General features: G+C 38.6%; 3 protein-coding genes across 6 annotated transcripts; 1 reads left to right on the top strand and 2 right to left on the bottom strand.

Annotated features, from left to right (window-relative positions):
• Nucleotides 1-680: 680 nt before the first annotated feature.
• Nucleotides 681-8,381, bottom strand: tmem248 (transmembrane protein 248). Of its 2 annotated transcripts, XM_079479196.1 has the most exons (8): nucleotides 8,091-8,377; nucleotides 5,840-5,998; nucleotides 5,140-5,425; nucleotides 4,622-4,772; nucleotides 3,926-4,109; nucleotides 3,521-3,664; nucleotides 3,172-3,247; nucleotides 681-3,062 (listed from the first exon to the last, which is right to left on the bottom strand). In XM_079479196.1, the coding sequence occupies exons 1-7, from the start codon at nucleotides 8,091-8,093 to the stop codon at nucleotides 3,176-3,178; spliced, it is 999 nt and encodes a 332-aa protein (XP_079335322.1). In that variant the 5' UTR covers nucleotides 8,094-8,377; the 3' UTR covers nucleotides 681-3,062; nucleotides 3,172-3,175. The 2 variants fall into 2 exon arrangements, with proteins under 2 accessions (XP_079335322.1, XP_079335323.1); XM_079479197.1 differs by lacking the exon at nucleotides 3,172-3,247 and having other exon boundaries at nucleotides 682-3,062; nucleotides 8,091-8,381.
• Nucleotides 8,326-12,418, top strand: rad51d (RAD51 paralog D). 3 transcript variants are annotated; one of them, XM_079479169.1, is made up of 11 exons: nucleotides 8,326-8,556; nucleotides 8,625-8,717; nucleotides 9,683-9,744; nucleotides 9,834-9,952; nucleotides 10,034-10,115; nucleotides 10,219-10,353; nucleotides 10,617-10,712; nucleotides 10,790-10,880; nucleotides 10,965-11,035; nucleotides 11,602-11,766; nucleotides 11,844-12,418. In XM_079479169.1, exons 2-11 carry the CDS (start codon nucleotides 8,636-8,638, stop codon nucleotides 11,931-11,933), a joined length of 993 nt encoding a protein of 330 aa, XP_079335295.1. In that variant the 5' UTR covers nucleotides 8,326-8,556; nucleotides 8,625-8,635; the 3' UTR covers nucleotides 11,934-12,418. The 3 variants fall into 3 exon arrangements, with proteins under 3 accessions (XP_079335295.1, XP_079335293.1, XP_079335294.1); XM_079479167.1 differs by having other exon boundaries at nucleotides 8,454-8,556; nucleotides 9,834-10,115; nucleotides 11,844-12,112; XM_079479168.1 differs by having other exon boundaries at nucleotides 8,478-8,717; nucleotides 9,834-10,115; nucleotides 11,844-12,112.
• Nucleotides 12,040-20,588, bottom strand: lig3 (ligase III, DNA, ATP-dependent). The gene is made up of 21 exons (XM_079479155.1): nucleotides 20,448-20,588; nucleotides 19,494-20,060; nucleotides 19,269-19,397; nucleotides 18,883-19,095; nucleotides 18,624-18,775; nucleotides 17,873-18,039; nucleotides 17,653-17,730; nucleotides 17,398-17,566; nucleotides 17,035-17,190; nucleotides 16,799-16,930; nucleotides 15,755-15,834; nucleotides 15,545-15,632; nucleotides 15,288-15,365; nucleotides 14,825-14,948; nucleotides 14,595-14,737; nucleotides 14,399-14,473; nucleotides 13,975-14,121; nucleotides 13,704-13,854; nucleotides 13,460-13,557; nucleotides 13,257-13,337; nucleotides 12,040-13,169 (listed from the first exon to the last, which is right to left on the bottom strand). The coding sequence occupies exons 2-21, from the start codon at nucleotides 20,026-20,028 to the stop codon at nucleotides 12,936-12,938; spliced, it is 3,030 nt and encodes a 1,009-aa protein (XP_079335281.1). The 5' UTR covers nucleotides 20,029-20,060; nucleotides 20,448-20,588; the 3' UTR covers nucleotides 12,040-12,935.
• Between the last annotated feature and the right edge of the window lie 557 nt (nucleotides 20,589-21,145).

The raw sequence follows: 21,145 nt of genomic DNA, 5'->3' as shown, positions 1-21,145 counted from the left end.
TTTCGGAAGGACAGCGACAATATATTAAATAAAGTTTAACGAATACGCGCTAATTTATCATATACATATTTACTAAAGCAGTACATAGATAAAATCTGAATATTTACATTTATTCATTTAGCAGACACTTTTATTCAAAATGAGAGGGCATTTAATATACAATATATTTATTGTTATATAAATCTAAATGTAATTGAATACTGTACATACATACAGTTATAACAATAAATCAAAATTGTTTAACAAATAGCTTAAAAACTTTAAGCATCTGAGAAAATCATATGAATACTAAACTGTCAGGCTCTTGTTGCTCAGGTAAGCTGACTGCAGAACAATCGAATCCGTTATTGACAGAAAATACAATTAGTTATGACCAGATGGCCCTAAACAGAAAGGAGGACATCTGTTATGCCCCCTACAAAACCAACCACTTACATTTCAAACATAATTTCTCTTTCCAGCAATCCAGGAATGCTTTGCTTACCATTTTCCAGTAACAGAAGTAAAGTGTTGTATTAATAACCATAATCTGTATTAAATAATCAAATATTATATTATAGGTGTCATGAATAAACATATACTGGTGATGATTTCTGACCATCCCAGGATGAAGTGGCTTTGGAAAAAAAGTGTCTGCTAAATACTTAAATGCAAATGGTTCTTTAAGAAGACCAAACACTTCCTGTTATCTCAGATTTTATTCAGCAAAGCATGTGCCTACAATATCTTACAAACATAACATAAACAGAGGGATTGTCCTCATACAAACAGGTCAGCAGGTTGAACATTTACGATCATGCATTATCATGATAAGGAGTTCGTAACACCTCTTTCCAAACACAGAGGAACCAGAGAGCCGCAAGCTCGGATGGGGAGAGCACCTTCTACATCTTACAGATACACTTCAATTCCTACAAGCCCAAAGGAAAACCAAGGTGAAAGATCAATATGATCTGAGCATCCCTCAGCAGCTGAATTCAGTCATTTTTTTATTGTCCTCCAGTTACACTAAAAGGCCAACTTTAAAGTTCGATGTTATTATTCATCAGCTGCGGTTATGAAGCGTGTACGGTATGGTTTCAGAAACGCTCATTCTGCAGCCAGAAGGGCATGAATACGATCTAAAATTTGTTACATAAATCTAAAAGCTAATGACTTCAGGGCTAATCGTTAAAGTGAACTAATAAAAACACCTCAAATGCAAGATATTGCTTTTCTACGATGGTTTCCAAATACTTCGTGTTGATCCCACGGCAGTTAAAAATCTATTGTACAAGGTCTGAAAGTAAATAAATGAAAGTGCTGTAGACTTCTTGTTCCATCCTCACTCTTACATCGAAAGCACTGAATCCCGCTATAACTAAATTTTGCCTTGAGTTTAAGACATGAAATGGGAAGAAAATATGAGTATAGAGTCATCTTGATATAACTGAATAAGCTACGTACGGTATGGGTGACACAGCTTGACTAGTGCAAAGGCACATTCGTGGTTGGATGCATTTATTATGGGCTGTAATGAATGCAGAAAGTAGCGATGGTGAAGGACAACAACCAATGCAGTTTCATAGATTGAGGCATGATGGGAAATTGGGCTTGCCAATGATCATAAGCGAAGTAAAAGCTCAAATCATATACAACATGAATCCCAGAGTAATAACAAATACTCTTTTTATCTGTAAATATATGTATGTACACTTGTATGACAGGTTTTAGAATGCACTGAAGGGCAGAAAATGCAACAACGGAGAGAACGAATGCACGGGCAACATTTGGCATACATTTCTTCCTACACCATTTATGTTTTCGATAAGTTGGTTGGCAAAAGGGTAAACATTTCAATAAATTAGGTCCGATGAAGGCAAGGAGACAGATATTGCACGGTTTGAAGAAAACAGAGGTGTTGCTTAAAAATAAAATTAAGCAAACAGCCACAATAATGCAAAAATCAGGAAAACAAGATGGTTGAGAAATGGCTAAAGCAAAGGTACAACCTTTTGTACAAAACAAAACTAGGTTGAATACAAAAAGTTTAATATCTACAATAATGATTTACATGTTTTTTTACTTGGATGTTAAATGTACATGAGATTATTTCAGATCACCGATGCTGCATCATGCTGTTAATTTTCTTTACTTTTTACAAATACATTCAGTCAAACGGTGTCGAGAAACGAGATCTAAGCTGGGTTTAGCAAGATGATCATTTCAGATTTCTCACACAGACAACAAACCAATCTGTCGCTCCAAGAACAAAAATTCGACCTCGACTCGCTAACGCAGAGGTTTTAAGACATGGAATGCACGGATCGCCCTGTCGTGTTTGTCTTAAGCAATGAGGAATTTACAGAGCACTGCATTAAATTCGGTTGAGGCATTTCTTTCAGACAGTCACGTTCACAGTAAAACATCAAACCAGTAAAGGAGTCAAGGAAGCAGAAACGGTCCAATGATAAAAGAAACACGCCATGTGGATGCCTGCTGTTATCTTTAGTGTAACTCGTCCAAGATCACGCCAGGAACCTGACCACGGCCCATGGAAGAGCTCCACACATCTGCCACGCACGATCTGCTATAAACACCTATGTGTCAATTATGACCAAGGAATGACAAGGCAAACACAACAAGGTCATGACTTCCCTAAGAAATCAAATTGGAAGTGGGGTCAAATTTTCTGTGATCAAAAAGTCAAAAGCACAGAAATTAAATATGGGTTAATTTACTGAAGGCATATTGCCTATCCTAACATCTTTAGTCAATCACTGTCCTCTCTCAATACTGGATATACTGAACATTTACAGGATGCCGTAGGGTGCAGGGGGGGGCTCAGGCAGACTGTTATTTTTTCACTGAATTTAAGAGTCCTATTATTATTTACACAGTAGATACAGGCACTTAAAAGTCTTTGGTTGGAGAGACCCAACATTGCAAGAGAAATTCATTCAGGTTTTTTTTGCACCCTTCTCCTGGGTTCAGTAGGCAACATGTAGTTTCTCACAACTTTCCGATATGCTTCAGCTCAGACGTTCACCTCTGACCCCATTTTATCCCGCTGACAAGGCCACCTGTGGGAAAAACAGCATTTTTAGAATGCAACTTGATTGTAGTGAACTGGATGACATCAGTCCTTGTGTCTATTGAGAAAAACTAGCTAAAAGGAGCAATGTTACTAACCGAACTACAGTTTTTCAGTAGCATGTATGTATCTTGTCTGAGTTTGAAATATTGCAGGTTTTCCAGCAAAAGAAAACTGAAACGCATTGCACAGAATAACAATAGAATGATTAACAAAAGCATTTTTACTCTTAATTTTTGTTCATAGCTTGTGGTACAACCATATGCGTGCTATGTTATGAGTAGCTTCACAAGCTACAATTTATGCAATTTCCAAAACTGTTCTTGTATCGCTGATGATTTTGTCGTAGGAACAGAGTTTAGAACTACACAACTTGTGCAACAGCCTCTGTTATATTTTAACTGGCAGACAGATTATCTCTGCAGTTTTACTTCCACACAGTCTTACCTTTTCAGGAAAAAACTCAGAATTGTTCTGTCGAACTTTTCCAGGCCTGCCCTTGATGACTGCATAGCAGAACATGGTGATGACCATAACAAACAGGAAGTAGCTGGTGTGCATGAGGTGCAGATTAATGAGAGAGCGATCGTCCTGTCAGAAAAGAGATCAAAGTGTTACGTTATGAAAGCTTTGTAAACCAACGTATCTGTCTTTGTATTAAAGACATTGTTGAAAAGTAAAATAGCAACATGCCCTCATATTCTACTCCAAGGTAAGAACTACAAAAATATATCAAATCTAGAGGACAGGTAAAAACTACATTTCCAAATTTTCAATCAATGTTCCGCTGTAGGCTCTACACAGACATTTAATCATTCAGCCATGTTTACTAAGAAACACTGCAACACTCACATCTGGAACGATGACGGTGAGCTTGGGGTTCAATGCATGATACACCTTCCCAATGGCACCTTTGTAACACCAGAATGGGTTGTAGTCCTGCGTGTACTTGGTGTCCGAGTCTCGTGCCGTGGTGAAGATTTTGTACCATGACGTGGCATTACTGTATGTCTCTGGCACACAGTGAGGAGGTTGCCTGGAGAGAATTTAAAAACAAGACCTGAATGGAAACTCAAATTAGGCTTTTTTAAAAACGCTGCATCTAGCTATATAACCCTATTTTGCATGTCTACTTCATGTATACTATAATAACTCTATTCAGATTAAAGTTTGAGGACATATTGGTCATGCAACACTCGTATGCGGTTTACACCAAACGCAAGCATCGTGTTCCTTGTCCTTTATTACTCGCAGGAATGATTTGCGAAAAACATGTCAAACAGTATGTGTCAATGAGCTCTTCACGCAAGTTTCTTGGTCGAGATGAAATATTCAAATATCGGGTGGCCCGATTGCCGGGAACACACGTCTATCTCACCATTTGTGATGACCGGAGCAAGTTGCGTCTTTACATTGTAATTTGTATGTAAATTACTACCTCAAACCGCTTAATTTGCGTTTGGTGTGAACGCAGCATTATACTAACGTCCTTTCTTACCAGAGAATACTTATGAAGCTAAACGCACAGCGTTACCAACAGACACTTACACTGTGACTGGGAAGACATTACTGGCTGCTGTGATGGTCATACAGGTGCTGAAGACCACCTGTTCACAATGGCCATGAAGAACACAGTCATCTGCGTTCCAGGCCACTGGTAGAGTAAAAGTGATGTTCATCTCTTCATGGGCCTCTCTTCCTTTAATTATACAAATACCCACATACAGTCAGCGTATACTGGCAACACAAAGATACCTTACATGTGCATGCAAGTGATATCTAGAAGGTATTCAGTCTGTCATGTTATCCCTTCCACACAACGAACCATTGTTTTAACTGGACTGCGTTCAGCACAGCGAAAAAACTAAACGGCAACAGCTCTCCGCTGGTACCAGAGCATATATTTGCAAAAACCTTTTGCACAACAGAACACTTGTTTCAAAACCATGAAAAGAATTTGAAAGTCTGGAAAAACACAATTTGCACATTAGGATTGAGCCTTTGTGAAAAACACCCACAAAACAGAATTACACATTTAGTATTTACTACTTGCACACTTTACATACCAGTAAGTCCAACCTGCTGGCCAAGAACACTGGCGTAAAGGTGGGTAATATTACGTGAATATCCTCCAAATGGCCTCAGCGGATCTAGGGTCAACGTGATGGGTACAGAGATGTTGATTGGCCCTGGGTCCTCCAGGAGGGGCGGCGATTGGGTGCTGGATCGCGCCTGACTACTCGTCACTGTGCTCTCTAGTGTGGTGGATTCGTTCAAGCTGTGCTTAAGCGTCTCATTTTCAGAGATGCAAACATCAAGCTCGTTGAAACGCAAAAGGAAGGTGTTCCAATCCTGACAAAATATTAAATGCAATGTTGAACACAGCCGAAACAATGCACTCTGACCACAGTAGTGAGTTACAGCCAGACATTTACCGTATACATGAAGCATTTTAAAAGAAACAGCGTCCCTTTTTTGTGTGATAAAAACTCAAATTATTAACTCATTCTGTCATCATTTTCTTAACCACATGTTACAACATAAAAAACTAGTTTAAAAATAGATGACGAACATAATCTGGATCTATAATGTGTTTTTTAATGTGTAACATTTTGATGATCACTCATTTTTATCCCATTGACATTAGAAGACACCTGAATACACAACATGACAGACCTTTTATTTTTGAGGTCACTATCAAGTTAAGTTTTGAAGTAGATTTCATTGTCCCTGCATCATACACCTAAAAACAATGTTACGTCGTACCTCTGTCATCTCTGGTGATTTGATTTCCTTGATCTTAAAAAAGTATCCAATGGTGAGGAAAGCGATGGCCACGGCACTGACGCTGACCATAAAAATGACCAGTGGAGGACGGCTGCTTATGTAAGTCTTCAGATTCTCCAGCGGATTCAACAGCAACACCTGCAGCAAGAGGAAAACATTGCCTCACCCTTACATCAACACTAGGATCTGATTCATACTGTACACCACTGAATGTCGCAGACATCCGCTTGTGAATCAGTCTACACTGGGTGAGCTCTTCGCTTGCTGTCAGTGATGTATAAAGTACCTAAAAACAATACTTGATTAAAAGTACAAATATCTTGCCAGAAAAAAAACAATGTGAAAGTAGCGTTTTAGAATATGACTTAAGTACAATATCTATCTGTTACTTTAAGATTTTTAATCAAGTATCAAAAGTACTTTTAATATTACATCTACTTAAGTATTTAAAGGGAAATTCAAGAAAACATTGTTGATAAAAATGTTAATTCTTTAGCATAATGATAAAAAATTTACTTTCTTCAAAGAAAGTTTCAGTCTCAAGCTCAGTTTTATCTGGAACATGTCGCCAAATTGCTAAACTATCAAAATATAACTTCAGAATCCACATCTTTATAACTTTACTTTATAAAAGGATAGTTCCCTCCCACCTCCAATATTATCCCTCGAAGCGAACAAAATCAGAACAAATCTGTCTGGCTCTAACTTATTTCTTTTCTAGCATTTTCCTTACAGTAACAACCCAGTCATTTGATAATTTGTTTATCTTTAAACCAAACAGCACATTAAAACATTGAAATGAACCGCAGAGAGCACCTTTTTGCAATTGCACATTGAGAATTAACCAATGATTGCCGACTTTCTGTTCTGTTTCTATGATTTTATTTTGTAGTAACAAACATGTTTAGGGGAAATGTATACATTTTGTTCAAGAAATGTAGTGGAGTAAAAGTCTGCAGAAATATAAAGACTTAAGGACAGTACAGATACTCCCAAAAAATACTTAAGTACTGAACTTAAGTATTTTCACTTCATCACCATTGCTTGCTGTTGTGTGCAACCAGAGAGGAAATCTAAATCTAAAAACGTGTTTTCTATACATCATCTTGCCGTTATTTATCTGTAAATCATACGATTTACGCATTATTGTAAAATTGAATTCCGAATAAATAATGTGATTTCTGATTCTTATGCTTATAATGCACAAAAGTACGCCAGACACTTGCATCTGGATCCAAATAAATATTTGCATCGGTCGTTTTGTCTCGGAAAAAGTGTTAAAATATGCAGTCGCACAACCTGCTTTACAACGATCAGGTATGTGGTTACGTGTCACAGTCGAAGTCAGATGTTAGTAGTTGTTTGTTGTGTGTGTCACGCCAAATCAGTGGCACAGACGAAGTGGGTTGATAGTTCCAATATTATTTCAACTTTTATTAATGCAAAAGTGTAAACAAAGGTCCAGTGCATTCACGTGTACATCAACCAGACACCCAGAAAACAGTTCGGGTGTGGTGAAACCTGTCAAACATACGCCGCAAACAAACCATGACTAGAGTAAACACTAAAGTTGGATGAGTTGGCACAAAAGGGATAAAGAGGCAAAGCTATGCCTGAATACGCTAAGGCTCTTCTGTACAGCTGGATCATTGACCCAAACAAATAACAGTGAAATGACAATCACACGGATTATAATAAATGAAGGCCATTGAGTAAATCATCACCTTCCTTACAATGAGGCTACTTGCACATAAGCAAAAGAGTGGCATTGTACATAGAGCAGCTTGTGCTTTTCCATCTGTCATATAATATCTTCCACAATGAATGTTGATGCTTGCCTGTACAATGTAAATAGAAATCAAATGACGACACTTGTAGGGGGGATTGCTGGCACACCAGGTACATTTGTCTCCACGGACTTTAACATCAGCCAGACCTCTTCGTGATTATAACAGATCGAGCTACCAGATGACGCAACATAATGATATAAACCGCAATTTCTGGATACGAGCAAGACTACGCAAATCGTGACTATGTAGACAATCACTACGATTCGAGACAATCTGACAGCACAGTGTTAGCCACAAGCTCAGAACGTTCCTTCACTATCCCATTGTATCAAAAAGCTACATGTCATTATTCGATCAAAACAGCGCACTTCGCCAACCGGAACACTTGCATATCATCCATCAAACTCAATGAAAGTGGAGATCTCGATTCTCGAACTCACCATTTTTCTTCTGCAAGTGCGCACGACAGCTGCGGGCGGCTAAAGCTAACAGACTCGAGCAGAGGCTAGCGGGCCCGAGCGACAAACACACAGCTGACGGCGGTACGGCAGTCCACGGGACTCCTTCCCATCATTCGCAGGTGCACTTAAGTCTTCAAAACACCATCTACTTTTCCTTCGCGTCTGTAAGTGACGGAAACGGTGTGCGGATGTCTACCTGCGACTCCAGATGTCTGTGTTTAGGAACAGGAAGCAGCCAATCGCGTTACTTTCACTGCTCCACTCACGCCCAGATCACGTGAGGCGGATCTGCGTGTGCGGAGGGACGGCTGCCATTGGCTCACGTAACACGACGAACGCTGCGATTGGACCGCGCACCTGTCGATCACGATCAACGTGTGGAGGGAAGCTCGATAGTTAGTTTTCGTCATGTTACGTGTTAAAATGTATTAAAAAGCGGCCTTTGGTAAGATATTTTAATATTTCGATATCGGTAGTAACGTCACGTTATGAAGGTTGTGTTGTCCAATTCAGGTTAGGGAGTCATGGTGGTGTTGAGAGAAGGTATCTGCCCGGGATTAACTGAGGATTTCATCAACGCTTTACATTCAGAGGACATCAAAACAGGTGTTGACTTTTAATGTCAGATATATGTTACTGTGTAACTCAGCATAGTTTAAGTCGTTTAAGTCCATACAAAGTCATTTGGGGTTGAACATGTCAAAAGAATCGTTATGAGGTGAAGATTAAAGAGTAGGCTGTGGGATATCGCGATACCACATTTAAAATGAGCAAACTGCTTAAAGTGCACTTCTTTTTAAATAACGTTCAATGTGAACGCGCTGTTCACACTATGAATACTACAAAATGGCACAGAATAGCGCATAAATGCACCAAGATGTAACGATTCACTCAGCTCGCGATGCGATTCACGATTCTGATCTCACGATACGATTTCATTCGCGATTTTCTTATTTAGTTTAATTTGATTTACTTGCCTTTTATTATTACTCTAATGTTGCACATTGTTGTATTTTCTCTCAAATAACTACATTCTACAGTAAAAATGATATTAATCAAAATAAGACTTTGTATGTAATTTTTACTTCTTAAAGAAATACCAGCATATCCACAGAAAATAACAGCGGCCCCTGCTGTTCAACACACGAACTGTGACTCTTCACGTCTCGACCGATATGAATCTTCACATATTATAATCGATTTTCAACCTCCCGGTGAATCGTTACATCCCTACACCTAGACACAGATATTTGGAATTAGGTTGTAACCAAATTGTTCTTGGCCACCATTGACTACCATAGTAGGTAAAATTACACGGTTTGCTTGTGTACTTTAAAATATATATTTTTTTTTCAAAAGAACAACAACAGCAACTTCTGTCTTATGGTAGTCAATGGTGGCCATGAACTGTTTGGTTACAAGCATTCTTCCAGATATATTTCACAGTGTTCATCAGAACAAAGACATTTGAAACAGATTTGGAACAACTTGAGGATGAGTAAACAAAGACAGAATTTTCATTTTCGGGTGAACTGTCCCTTTAAAGTAATACATCTTTATAATAATTTCAGTTGAAGACTTTGTGTCATGCAACCCAGAGGAACTTGCGCAAAAGTGTTCACTGTCCTACAAGGTATGTGACATTCGTTTTTATGTGCATCACTTATTCAGGCCTCACTTTTGTAAACCATTCTCCATCACACACGCTGTGCTATTTTACAGGCTCTGGTAGTTGTTCGTCGTGTACTTTTAGCTCAGTACACTGCTTTCCCCGTCTCTGGAGCGGATCTTTATCAAGAGCTGTTGAGCTCCACAGCAATTCTGTCCACAGGCAGTCCCAGGTTTCCACCAGCACACGCATTTCTATTCAATATGCACATGTATATTGCATTTTATATAACATTGTGTTGTCTTGTCTTCAGTTTGGATAAGCTGTTAGACTCTGGGCTGTACACAGGGGAAATAACAGAGCTCACGGGAAGTCCGGGCAGTGGGAAAACGCAGGTAACCTTTAGATTTACTCGGACTCTCTTAGTTAGGAGTATTACTTTCCAGAGTGTGTGATCAGTAACAGAATCGTTCTGTATGTCTCTTGTTGGCTTTGTAGGTGTGTTTCAGTGTTGCTGTTAATATACCGCACCGGCTGAAACAGTGTGTTTTTTACATCGACACGAAGGGCGGTATGTGTGCGAACCGGCTGCTGCAGATGCTGCAAACCAGGACTTCAAATATGGAGGAGCAGGTGATCACATTCCTTTCTGGAATTTTTAGTTCACTGTTACACATATGCAAATATAATCCGGTTGGTTCATTCTCATGAAAGCACTGAAACATTATGGCAGTAAAGATTTAAAGTATAAAACATACAATTCTGTAGCAAGTTATGCAAAGACAGGCACTACTTTCATTTTCTTTAACGAATATAAAAAACGATTTTGCGATTACAAAGTTTTTTCTGTCTGGAGCATTCATACGAAAATTACATATTTGCATCTACATGTACAGATGGAGGCTCTTCAAAAAATCAAGGTCTTCAGAGCATTCGATGTCTTCTCCTTGCTTGCATGTCTTCAACATATACGATTTAACGGCCTTCAACAGGTAAGAATTGTTTTTCTAGTTCATTGGTGCAAGTTGTAAAATGCTTGTTCGTTGTAAAATTCTTGTATGTGCCTTAGGCATCTGTTGGAGGTGGTTCAGTCAAAGCTGTGATGGTGGATTCAGTCTCTGCTGTGCTCTCTTCCATGCTCGGAGGAAAGCAGAATGAAGGTATCGTTTTGCAGGATTGCGCAATACATTTCTAATATTTCATTGCTAATTAGAATCCATCACAGTGCTGGTACTTTGCTTCAGGTATGTCCCTGCTGATGCAAGTTGCTGGAGAGTTGAAGATGATTGCAAAAGACTTCAACATTGCTGTACTGGTATAACCCGTTCCATTTTTTCTTATTATGGAATTAACTTACCAGAAATAAAATGTATATGAAAAGGAGGACTTGTAGGGTTACATTTCTGCTGCTTTGTTCGAATTTGGTGGCCAAGAACAGCAATATATTGGTTAAAGATCGGGTAACATGCTATTTCATGCATTCTGACTTCTATACAATGTTCAACATGCTGGCTTCTCATGCTTAACATGGTCAACTTGATAAAAAACAAGTTGGACGCATGACGTAATATTTCTGTACTTGACACACTCCCCCAGCCTGTAGCGTAACCACGAGGTGGCCTGAGGGGGCCTACATGTACTGCCCCCACAGACTTGATTGCTTGGACATCTGGAAATAATCGTACAGCTGTATCGCTCTTCGAAGACACGACGCATGCAATACTACTGTATAGGTACTCAAGATTAATATGAGACTGGCAGAAACTGCGTGTGTTACCCCATCTTTAACCACTACCACCGACTAGGAAGTAGGCATGTTCACCGGGCAAAAGATGTGGGAACTCTCCTCTCCAGAATTTAATAAAATCTTGTCACTAAAAGGTGACAAATCACGTGACCCAGGATGGAAATGGATGTTTGAAAGCTGGACTTGGACTGTCGTGGAGCCACGTTCCTCGCACACGTGTACTCCTGCAGAGAGTGGAGAAACCAGGGGTTTCATCTTCTAGCTTACGAACCGCAACACTGACCAAATCATCACGACAGGTTTGTATACTCGAGATTTATCCGATAAAAATCTCACTAAAATATTACTCAAACTTACACGGTTTGTTTTATTACAGCCTTGTCATTTAGTAGAAGAGTTTGATCTTTGCAACTGGTCTGAAGAGAGGAACTCCGAATCAGGAAAGCGTAAACTAGAAAGCAGTTAACCATGACAGTATTTTTTCATTTGGATAAGAAATGACTACCCTTTGTTCTGAGAGACAATACTAATGGTTGATTTTGGAAAGACTGTAAAATATGAGTATTTGTTGATGTAAATTTTTATTTTTTCAAAGTTGAACTGTGTGTCAGTTTGTGTTGCTAGATTAAATTGTTTCAGTTTTTTAACTCGAGGTCTTTTGTCTTTGAATGAACAAAATGATTCTTCTGTCAGTATTATCACATCTTTGTTAAAGTTTACATATTGTTAGCATCTTGATCATTTCGGACTTGCTTTAACGGAACAATGAGTAACATTTCAGTAAAATTGACACCACAGTTATCCATCACCATGACTGGATAAAAACAGATGCCGTTTTTAACATATGTAGGAATGGTCTTCATAAACTGTAGATCTCTTGTAGTGTGCTAGCCTGGCTAAAAGCAGGCACAAGTCAACTTCCTTTGTGCATTAAAGACTAGTTTTAATGAGAATGATTGTTGAAATTATACATGACTACCATTACTGGTATTTGTATTCAACACAATTATCAATTTCACAATCATACTTCATTGGCATCATTATTTCACTGCCAATCACTTATCTTGTACACAAGTGGAAACCTAAGAAAAAACATTTTTGTTATGTGGCTGCATCATGACTTTAAAAAATGACAATCATGCTTATCAAGCGGTGAAACCGGAAAGTCTAAAAATCATAAATATGAGAGTTTCATAGCTGGTAAACAACGGTCAAAAACAAATCTGAAAACCTTGTAGACAGCAGTTTTCTAACACGCTGTGTGCAATACCACAATATGGTAAAGCCGTTAATGAAAACGTGATAAACAAATTAGAAAAAAGTTCATTAAACCCAGTCTGTCTTAGCAGCATTATTGCTGTAGTTGTGAGTACTGGGTATCAAGTTTACTGTTCTCTTAGCACCGTCACTACAGGAGAAAATGCCTGAGCTTCACGCTAGCCTACGTGAAGTATCCTCTTCATCGAGTTCAACAGGGAGGAACCACTCTTCTCTTGCGTATACATTCCCAGATCCAGTTGGAAGTGACTTTCTGGCTTTGACTGTCCTGCTGTGGCTCTGTCAGCGTGTGAGTGGCTGATCGCGAGTCAAACTCTGGCACTAAATCTCCGTCATACGCTAAGAAGTAGCGTCGGAGCTTAGCAAAGTCATGAACCGACTCGGGAAGGTAGAGCTTCACCCCTGTGAAAATTTCCAGTAAAGTCTGCAGAGAAACATGCAAAGGTATTTTAGTGTTTTCGATCAGATTGCAGAAATGAAGTACAAATATCCAAAACAAAGTAAAGCAAACCTTTTCATTCTTTAGGTCGGATGTTTGAATTGATGTGTTGAGTTTGCCTTGTCCATTGCTGTGAACCGCTTCCGTTTTTATCTGCAGTGAAACAAGATGTCAGGGTTTGAGGAGAGGGAGAGACAACAGGTGACAAAAAACTGAACCGAACTTTGAAAGGATATGAGGGAATGCTATGGTCATCAAATTAAGTGAGAACAAACCTTCTTTGCATGATGTTTTTCAGGCGGTAGTGTCCTCTTAACTGCCGGTGAGTGTGGTTCGGATTTCACCATTTTCGCTTTGGGGGTATGACCGTTTTCTAACCAAATTAAACGATTAAAGCATTACAAAAATGGAAAAATCACTTATTCATCCCTAAGTTTAGAACAACAAACATTTGGGATTAAATGTTCAAGATTCAACAAAAGAACAGATCGAACAAAACGACAAATGCTCATTACTCACTGGGTTTGTTAACAGTAGAAGCTCCAGTGGAAGATGTTGAGGGAGAGCTGCCTCCGCTCTCACCCCCTGAGTTCTTGTCATTTTGGCCGGTTTTAGATGGACCGGCTGTCACCTCAAAATCACAGTTCTCCTTGGAGATGCGATACAGATCCTACATGTAAAGATAAAGAATTTGATTGACTATCACAAAATAACAAGAACCTGACAGCAAGCATTAATAAAAAGTGTACAAAATAAATAAAAAATGCAGTTGTTTTTCACTCAAGCGTACCTTGAGCTGCTTAAGATTAGTGGCGGTTTTCCAGTCTTTGTCATCTCGCATCCGCGTGCAGCGGGGGAAGCGGATGGATATGCCGTCCGCTGTGTGCATTTCTGATTTAGAAAACTCTGCTCCTGTGATTTCCCAAACTGGTGCTTTCTGAAAGCACACACAAGCATATATCCCTATCATTTTACACAACATTTACTGCGCAAATGATCACAGACTCAGTTTTTCTGTATGCAGTTCATTACAAACTTAAGTGTTGTAAGGTCTATTTACCACATTTATTTAACAAAGAGCTAATTACATTCCTTCATTGCCTTTTCCATTACATATCTCTACCAGAATTTCATTGACCTCATTTCACATTACATGCACATCAGTTTGATGCATCCCCTAAATCGTAATAGAAAGAGGATCGGCTAAATCTTACTTGTGGATCTCGGATAATAAAGTCTGGATAATAGTTCTTGACAATCTTCAACCACCCTGGTATCTTGCTTGGATCCTGTGTTAGTGAAATAAAAAATAAATTAAAAAATGAGTTTTACAATACGAAATGCAACTTTATAAAACCCATACAAGAAACCGATGCACAGAAAGACCACAGATTAAGTCTTGAGATTTACTTTGCCGATTTTGATAACATCAAGCTCTTTCTGCAGTCTGGATAAGGTTGCGTCATCATAGCCTCCAGAACACTTGGTCACGGTGCACCACTTCTTGGATTCTGGGTCATAGCAGCCCATGAGAAAACTGGACATAATTCCACCTGTTTGGCACACAAAAACATTTCAAAACTAGAGCTGAGCTAAAGATGCTTCGGATCGAGCTGAAACTAAGGGCTGTTAGTACAGACCATTGGAGCCTTTGCCATAGAAGGCTCCAAGCACCACAAGATCAGCGGTATCTGCCATCGCTCCTTCATTCAGATAATCCTTCTTTACTTTTAACCAGTGACGCTTTCCTGGCTCATAATGGCCCTGAAAAAAACAATAAAACCCATAAGCTGTTTGATCTACAATAAAAGGATTGGACTTAATATAATATCTGGTGCACAGAATACTGAATCACACACTGCAATGTTTATCAGTGATGAATGAACCAACATCTAACAATACATATCTTTACCACCTCTTTTTTGAGACTAAATTTAATCAGACTTTTAAAAATTTTAAGTCATTTTATACAATACTTTTTTGGATTTGTAACAAACATGCACGGTTTTTGTCTTGTTTATGGTTTTAGATATAGTATGCAGTGCACCGTATATACAGTACTGTACAGTCTGCTAGGTTAATCCAAACTCCGTAGTGCTGTACCTTGACATCTTTCAGAACCAATCCCTCCAGTCCCTCTCGGATGACACGTGTGATCATTTCTGCCAAATCAGCAGCTCTCTGTTGGAACACAAACAAATATGACATGCGTTTCTAAAAACATCCACCTTGAGAAAAGTTTTCCAGTTCATTTATTAACTTTCCCTGCCTACACATTATCAAACATACTTGAATATTGAGGACACTTGCATATAATGAGAGTAATGGGGAGAGGATGAAATTAGCAGAGGAGCACTGACCGTAACATGCTTCATTTCTGAGAACAGAATCCTGTTTGGAACTTCCACCATATTTTCATCAAGAAACTTTCTTCTCTTACTGAGAGGTCTGTACAGAAACATGAAGAACTTAATGATCAACTGAGCTTTAATATTAATAAATGATTGTCCTCTAAATCTGTACTAACTTTTAGAAACATTTAGGGAAATGCATGTTTGAGCATGACTCACTTGTCCATTAGGCTTTCGCCATTAAAATAAATGCAGTCAAACACAAAAAGACCCACTTGAGCATCCTGGAAAGCGGCTTTCTGTAAAAAAACAAAAACAAACTCATTGCCTGTAAATAGTACATCACTTAATGATGACAGTCAGTAGGAAACACAGTTAGTCGCGGTCCTAAAATCTGATTGGACCAGAGATAAAGACGGCTGTGACGGCTTTCCTGTGTTGTATCACTCCACCATACTAACCTTTAAAACGCTACTGTGACAAAGTAATACATTTTCTCATCGGACAATGTAATAGCACATACCGGTCATCTAACACTTCCTGCTTCATTCTTAAAAAACCTCTCAGAAATGGATCAAGCCATCGGGTTTTGCAAATTCGAACTTAACTTTTGTGCAGTTTTAGTCTTTTGAACTGCCAATGACAAATGGCGTTTCCTAATATTATTAGAAACAAAACTAGCACAGTTATTTAAGAAACTATATTTTTAAGAGAATTTTGAGGTCTAGAGATGGACAGCACTTAAGTACATTCTGAAGTATCTGTATGTTTTCAGAGATAAACAACTCCAGTTTCATAAATGCATGTTGATTTTTATTATTTGTTAATGGTATAAAAACATTTTTAACATTTATTTCTGAAATATAGTAGAATAATGATGATAAATGCTTTATAATGTAAAGAAAAAAGTGAAAATTGTAAAAGTAGACACTAAATATACAGATGCTAGAAAATTTTACATTTCTGTTGAGGTCAGTATATGAAAATGTCTGACCACAGGATATCGCTATTGATACGGTCTAGTTTTCATAAGAACTATCAAAGTCTTCACCCAAAAATAAATATTCTGTAAAAATTTACACTCATTCATGGATTACTTTTATGATTGATGTATGTGCTTTTTGGAAATTCAACATTTTAAATCAAAAATAACATTTTTAACTAAAGATTATAAAGTTGGTTTTATACATCTGTGATCGCATGTTATTTTTGGGTGCAATATTTCTCAAAGAATTGTGAACACCACCATAGTCTACAACTTACCTTGTGTACGCCAAGAGTTCCAAAAGGTAGAGGTTTACTAGTCTTCGTGTCAATAAGAAGAACTTCAGCATCAAGAATCATGCTGTTTCCACCAGGAAACGCCTGCGGTATGAAGTCTTTAAAATGAGCAACCTGTCGGAGAAAACTGAACATTAGTTTGAATTCATTTCAAAGCACATGTTGACGGTCTTAACAGCACTTCAATAAAATTGTGAACTGTTGCTAGAGCTTCTGACCTTGTGTGGGAGTACTGGTTTGAGACTACGACTGAAGTAACTGAAGTGATCTCCGTTCTTATGGACCTGCACGCGTTCACCATCATACTTGATCTCGGAGTACATGCCATTGGGACACTTCTTCATGGCATACTCGATGGATTTACACGCCTCCGCCTGCAAGAAACATACAAATTATTTTTAAAAGTCCATGAGCCATGTTTCGAAATGCACATATTGAAAATCGCTGGTTCCGAGATGTTCCCGTTAATCATCAAGAAAAGTAACATAACAGCTATGTTGGGCAGTGTCTGGTTGATATGTCTAGAATCTTTAACACATCTGTAACCGCTGAATGTGTAAGCGAGCAGTAAGGCTACAGACCAGCATTGGCTGTACAGGTGTCATCAGAGACGCCTCCACACTAAGGATCTTTCTAGGCCCTGTCCCGTTGGCGGCATCTTGGTAGTTCTTTAGTACCCTGTCAATTACATCTCCAAGGTTACGAGAGGCTTTAAAGGCATCATAAGCATTGGGATCTACAGCATCCAGGCTGAATGGAGAAAAGTTACATACGTTAAGAACCAAGAAACAGGTTGTTTCAGTATATAAGAATTTGTCCAGTATAGCATCACTTACACATGCTTAGCACCAGAGTTTATTTTCAGATCATGTTTGACCATACGGATGTAACACTTCAGGTCATTTCCGGTGCATCTGGGTATCAATCAACGCAGATGACATTAAATAAAGAAAAAGCACAGTGCGTACACACATGGTTCATGAAATAAATTATGAATAAGGGCTGCAAAAAGATTAAAAGATGGATTCATTGTCAGCCACACAACATTTTACTGACTTTTTGGCAATATCTTGTAGTTCTGCCTGCTGATCATCTTCCTTGGTGAGCTGGGCAAGACGATTCAGTGAAGCTTCCACTTCCTGAAGGGTCAGAAGGCTTTTGGTTGATGGGGGGAAAGATTTGCTGGCCTCAAAAAACATCCGCACAGTCTCTGAAACATCTCCCTATGTGAAACAGATAAAACACACATACTTATGAAGGAACTACTCTAAACACATCTGAAGACATAGTTATAGTCAAATCTTTAAAGACCTTAAATAATGAAGCGTTGTGTTTTTATTACCTTAGAATGAGCTAATTCTATCTACATACACCACTGGTCCATTACATGGAATTCGCCATGTTGTTTCTACAGTAGCCCTAAAAGGACAAACTGCTCTACGGAGCGTGTTTTGGAAATATATCTCCTTCAGCAAAGAAGCAAAAACGCGGCGACATCTTAGTTCTGTGTCAGCTGCCGTTGTGCTTTAAAAGGGAGGGGTGGAGTGAGCCTCTGGCTGCAATTCGCAACCTCGCCACTAAATTTCATACACTGGACCTTTCGGCATTATATATGAACAGTGAAGATTTTTGCCAAATTTATACTTACACTATTGTTTATTGTCAATGTGCGTTATCTCATAACACTAACTAATGTTGCTTCATATAACTTGAAATGTGAAAATGATATACTGTAAGTATATGAAGACATGAACAACCAAATACTGTAAACGTTCCATTCACTGTTATAATAAATAATCCAACAAACCTGTTCCAGATCTTGCACCATTTCATCTTGACTGCAATTCAATATGCGGCTGAAAAGCTTGACAATTTGTTTGTCATTGAGGTTGTAGACATTCTTCACCGCTCCTGGGAGAAGCAGCTTCACTGTCAGGTACAGATCGCCTCTAAACTTATCTGTAAAGAGGAGACAGAACCAGCAAAACACGTTTTATTTTCCTCAACACGCTTTGTTTTTCTTGACATTAGGCAGAGGTTATATGACATCTTAGACGCATGCTTACCTCCACCAGAGCCTTTTGTCAAGAAATCCCTGATAATCTCAGTTTTTGCATTGTAACTTGACTTCTCTGCCACTAAGGCACACAGTTTGCGGAACTCTCGCAGTAAGCAGTCTTTATGATTGGAGTCACATAGCTTAGCTGATAAAGCACTGCCCTGAGAGGGTTTTGCTGGTGATGGCCCAGGACTGGAGGAAGAGGAACCAGCCTTGGTAGCTATTGACATACACAGAATAGTAATGTGAACCGATACGGTTTTCTTTCGTTGGCAGACATCATACACAAAATGATAGATCACATGTGTAACCGAATCATCAGGGTGCAACACAAACACACATGGCTACTTCATTTCTATAAACGGTAATGTAAAGATCACCCAAGTGTTGTACCTGTGAAGCCTGAAAATTTGCGAGGGGCATTAACAGTTGGGTCAGCTAGTGGTCCTGACGGCTGTGCGCTGTTCTTTAACTTGGCTTGCACTTTTTTCTTCGGACTTGCATTGGTTTTGGCTACCAATTCTGATAGAGAAGAGAAGCTTTTAGACACAAGCAGGGTCTGCAATAATGATTAATGCCCACCAAACAAACACAACCCTGTGCACAGAACCCAAATACCTGAAACGTGTTTATTGATAAGTTCTTTATCCTCATCCTGAAGCTCCTCCCATCCCTCCAGTTCGGTGATGTCTTCGATTTTCTTTGTGGTGGCACGAGCTCTCTCTAGCTTCTCAAACATACATTTCACATGGTACCACTCTTTCATTTCTCCAGCAGACTCGCTGAACGGGTTCGGCACTATCTTGCCAATACGGACCACCCCCTTTACGATCTTGTCTTTGCATTTCTTGCAGCCCGCTGTGCCACGTTTTGCATATTCTACACAGAATCTTTGCTCTGCCATCTCTGGCTGATTCCTTTGCAGCTTATTTGGCCAGGAAGTGTGGAAATGTGAACCAGAGCCGAGAGTAAATCGGCGTGTTTGTGGCACACAGAAAGAGATGCCACTGGGGCTAGAGGGAAAGCCCCAACTAAATATAACAGTCCTAGAGCAGTGGAGATGTTGATGGCGTAATAAAGTTAACCTACAAAGAACTGGGAGGGATGATGTGGAGAATGTCCTTACTGCTTGGCCTAAGCAAAGACTGAACATATAGATTCCATTCTGCACACCAGGGGTGATTTCTAAAAAAGGAAGAAAACAGTGATTACGCCTTAAAAAGGCATTCAGGCATATTTTAAGCTAAAATGCGGATGTGAACTGAGTTGCACTGGACAAGCAAACGTTGGTCTAACACTGAGAATAATCATAACAATAGGTAACCCTTTGCTAAGCAGCCAAAAACAAAATAAAACATATTAGAAAATAAAGTTTTTTTAAAAAGTGTCCCGAAAACGACATTATTTGCCGATAGAACATTAACTGGAATAATTCTCTCGTGTCCGTGTTTACGTGTCGCTTTGTTTATCAACGTGGAATTAGCTTACGTGCTAATCTTAACAGCGCTATGTTGCAGGTGCAATCTCGTGGCAAGAAAACAACAGGGTTTTGTAAATGAAATTAAAATGTACCTTCGTTTTATTGATTTGCCTTTGATTCCTAGATTCTTACTTCAAGATTTTCATTTTAAGAGGAACTTAACACATCGACATGAATGAATACGGTCCCCTTTAAATCACACAAGCGCTTCCTCTTTGTTTGGAAGCGTTTCCGGTGTACAGCGCGCATGCGCACAAGACATTTGGCTGCCTACATGCACTAAAAGAGAATGCTTACCTTTTATAATAATCACAATGTTTACAAATAATACAAATATTTTTTTACATTTAATAATACAATGAAATTATTTATTCTATAAAATCCGATATTGAATTTTATAATTATTAGATATTTGTAGTTGGTTAAAAATAATACAAATATGTTTTACTTTTCATAATAACAATGCAATTATTATTCCATACTTTTTTGAATGTTTGAATAATTTGTATATTTTAATTATTAGATTAAATAAGTAATATTAAAACATACTTTTAGATACTTATTTCACGTTGACGTATGTTGACTAGATAGACTAAAGGCCTAGTTAGACTTATAATAACACAAAAGCAAACTAGCACTTCTTATTCAGACCAAAAGATGGCAGTAAATCTAAAATATGGCAGTTTACTGAGGTAAACTACAGTCTTTGTTGAGCTATATTGATCTTCATCCCCATTCTTTATTTAGCAACTTCGAGAATTAAAATGAAGCAGCTAAATAATAGCATTAA

This window comes from Barbatula barbatula (assembly GCF_947034865.1).
Source record: "Barbatula barbatula genome assembly, chromosome: 2".
NCBI lineage: Eukaryota > Metazoa > Chordata > Actinopteri > Cypriniformes > Nemacheilidae > Barbatula > Barbatula barbatula.
Note: the sequence above shows the minus strand (reverse complement) of the source record. Positions and strands in the feature narration are given on the sequence as shown.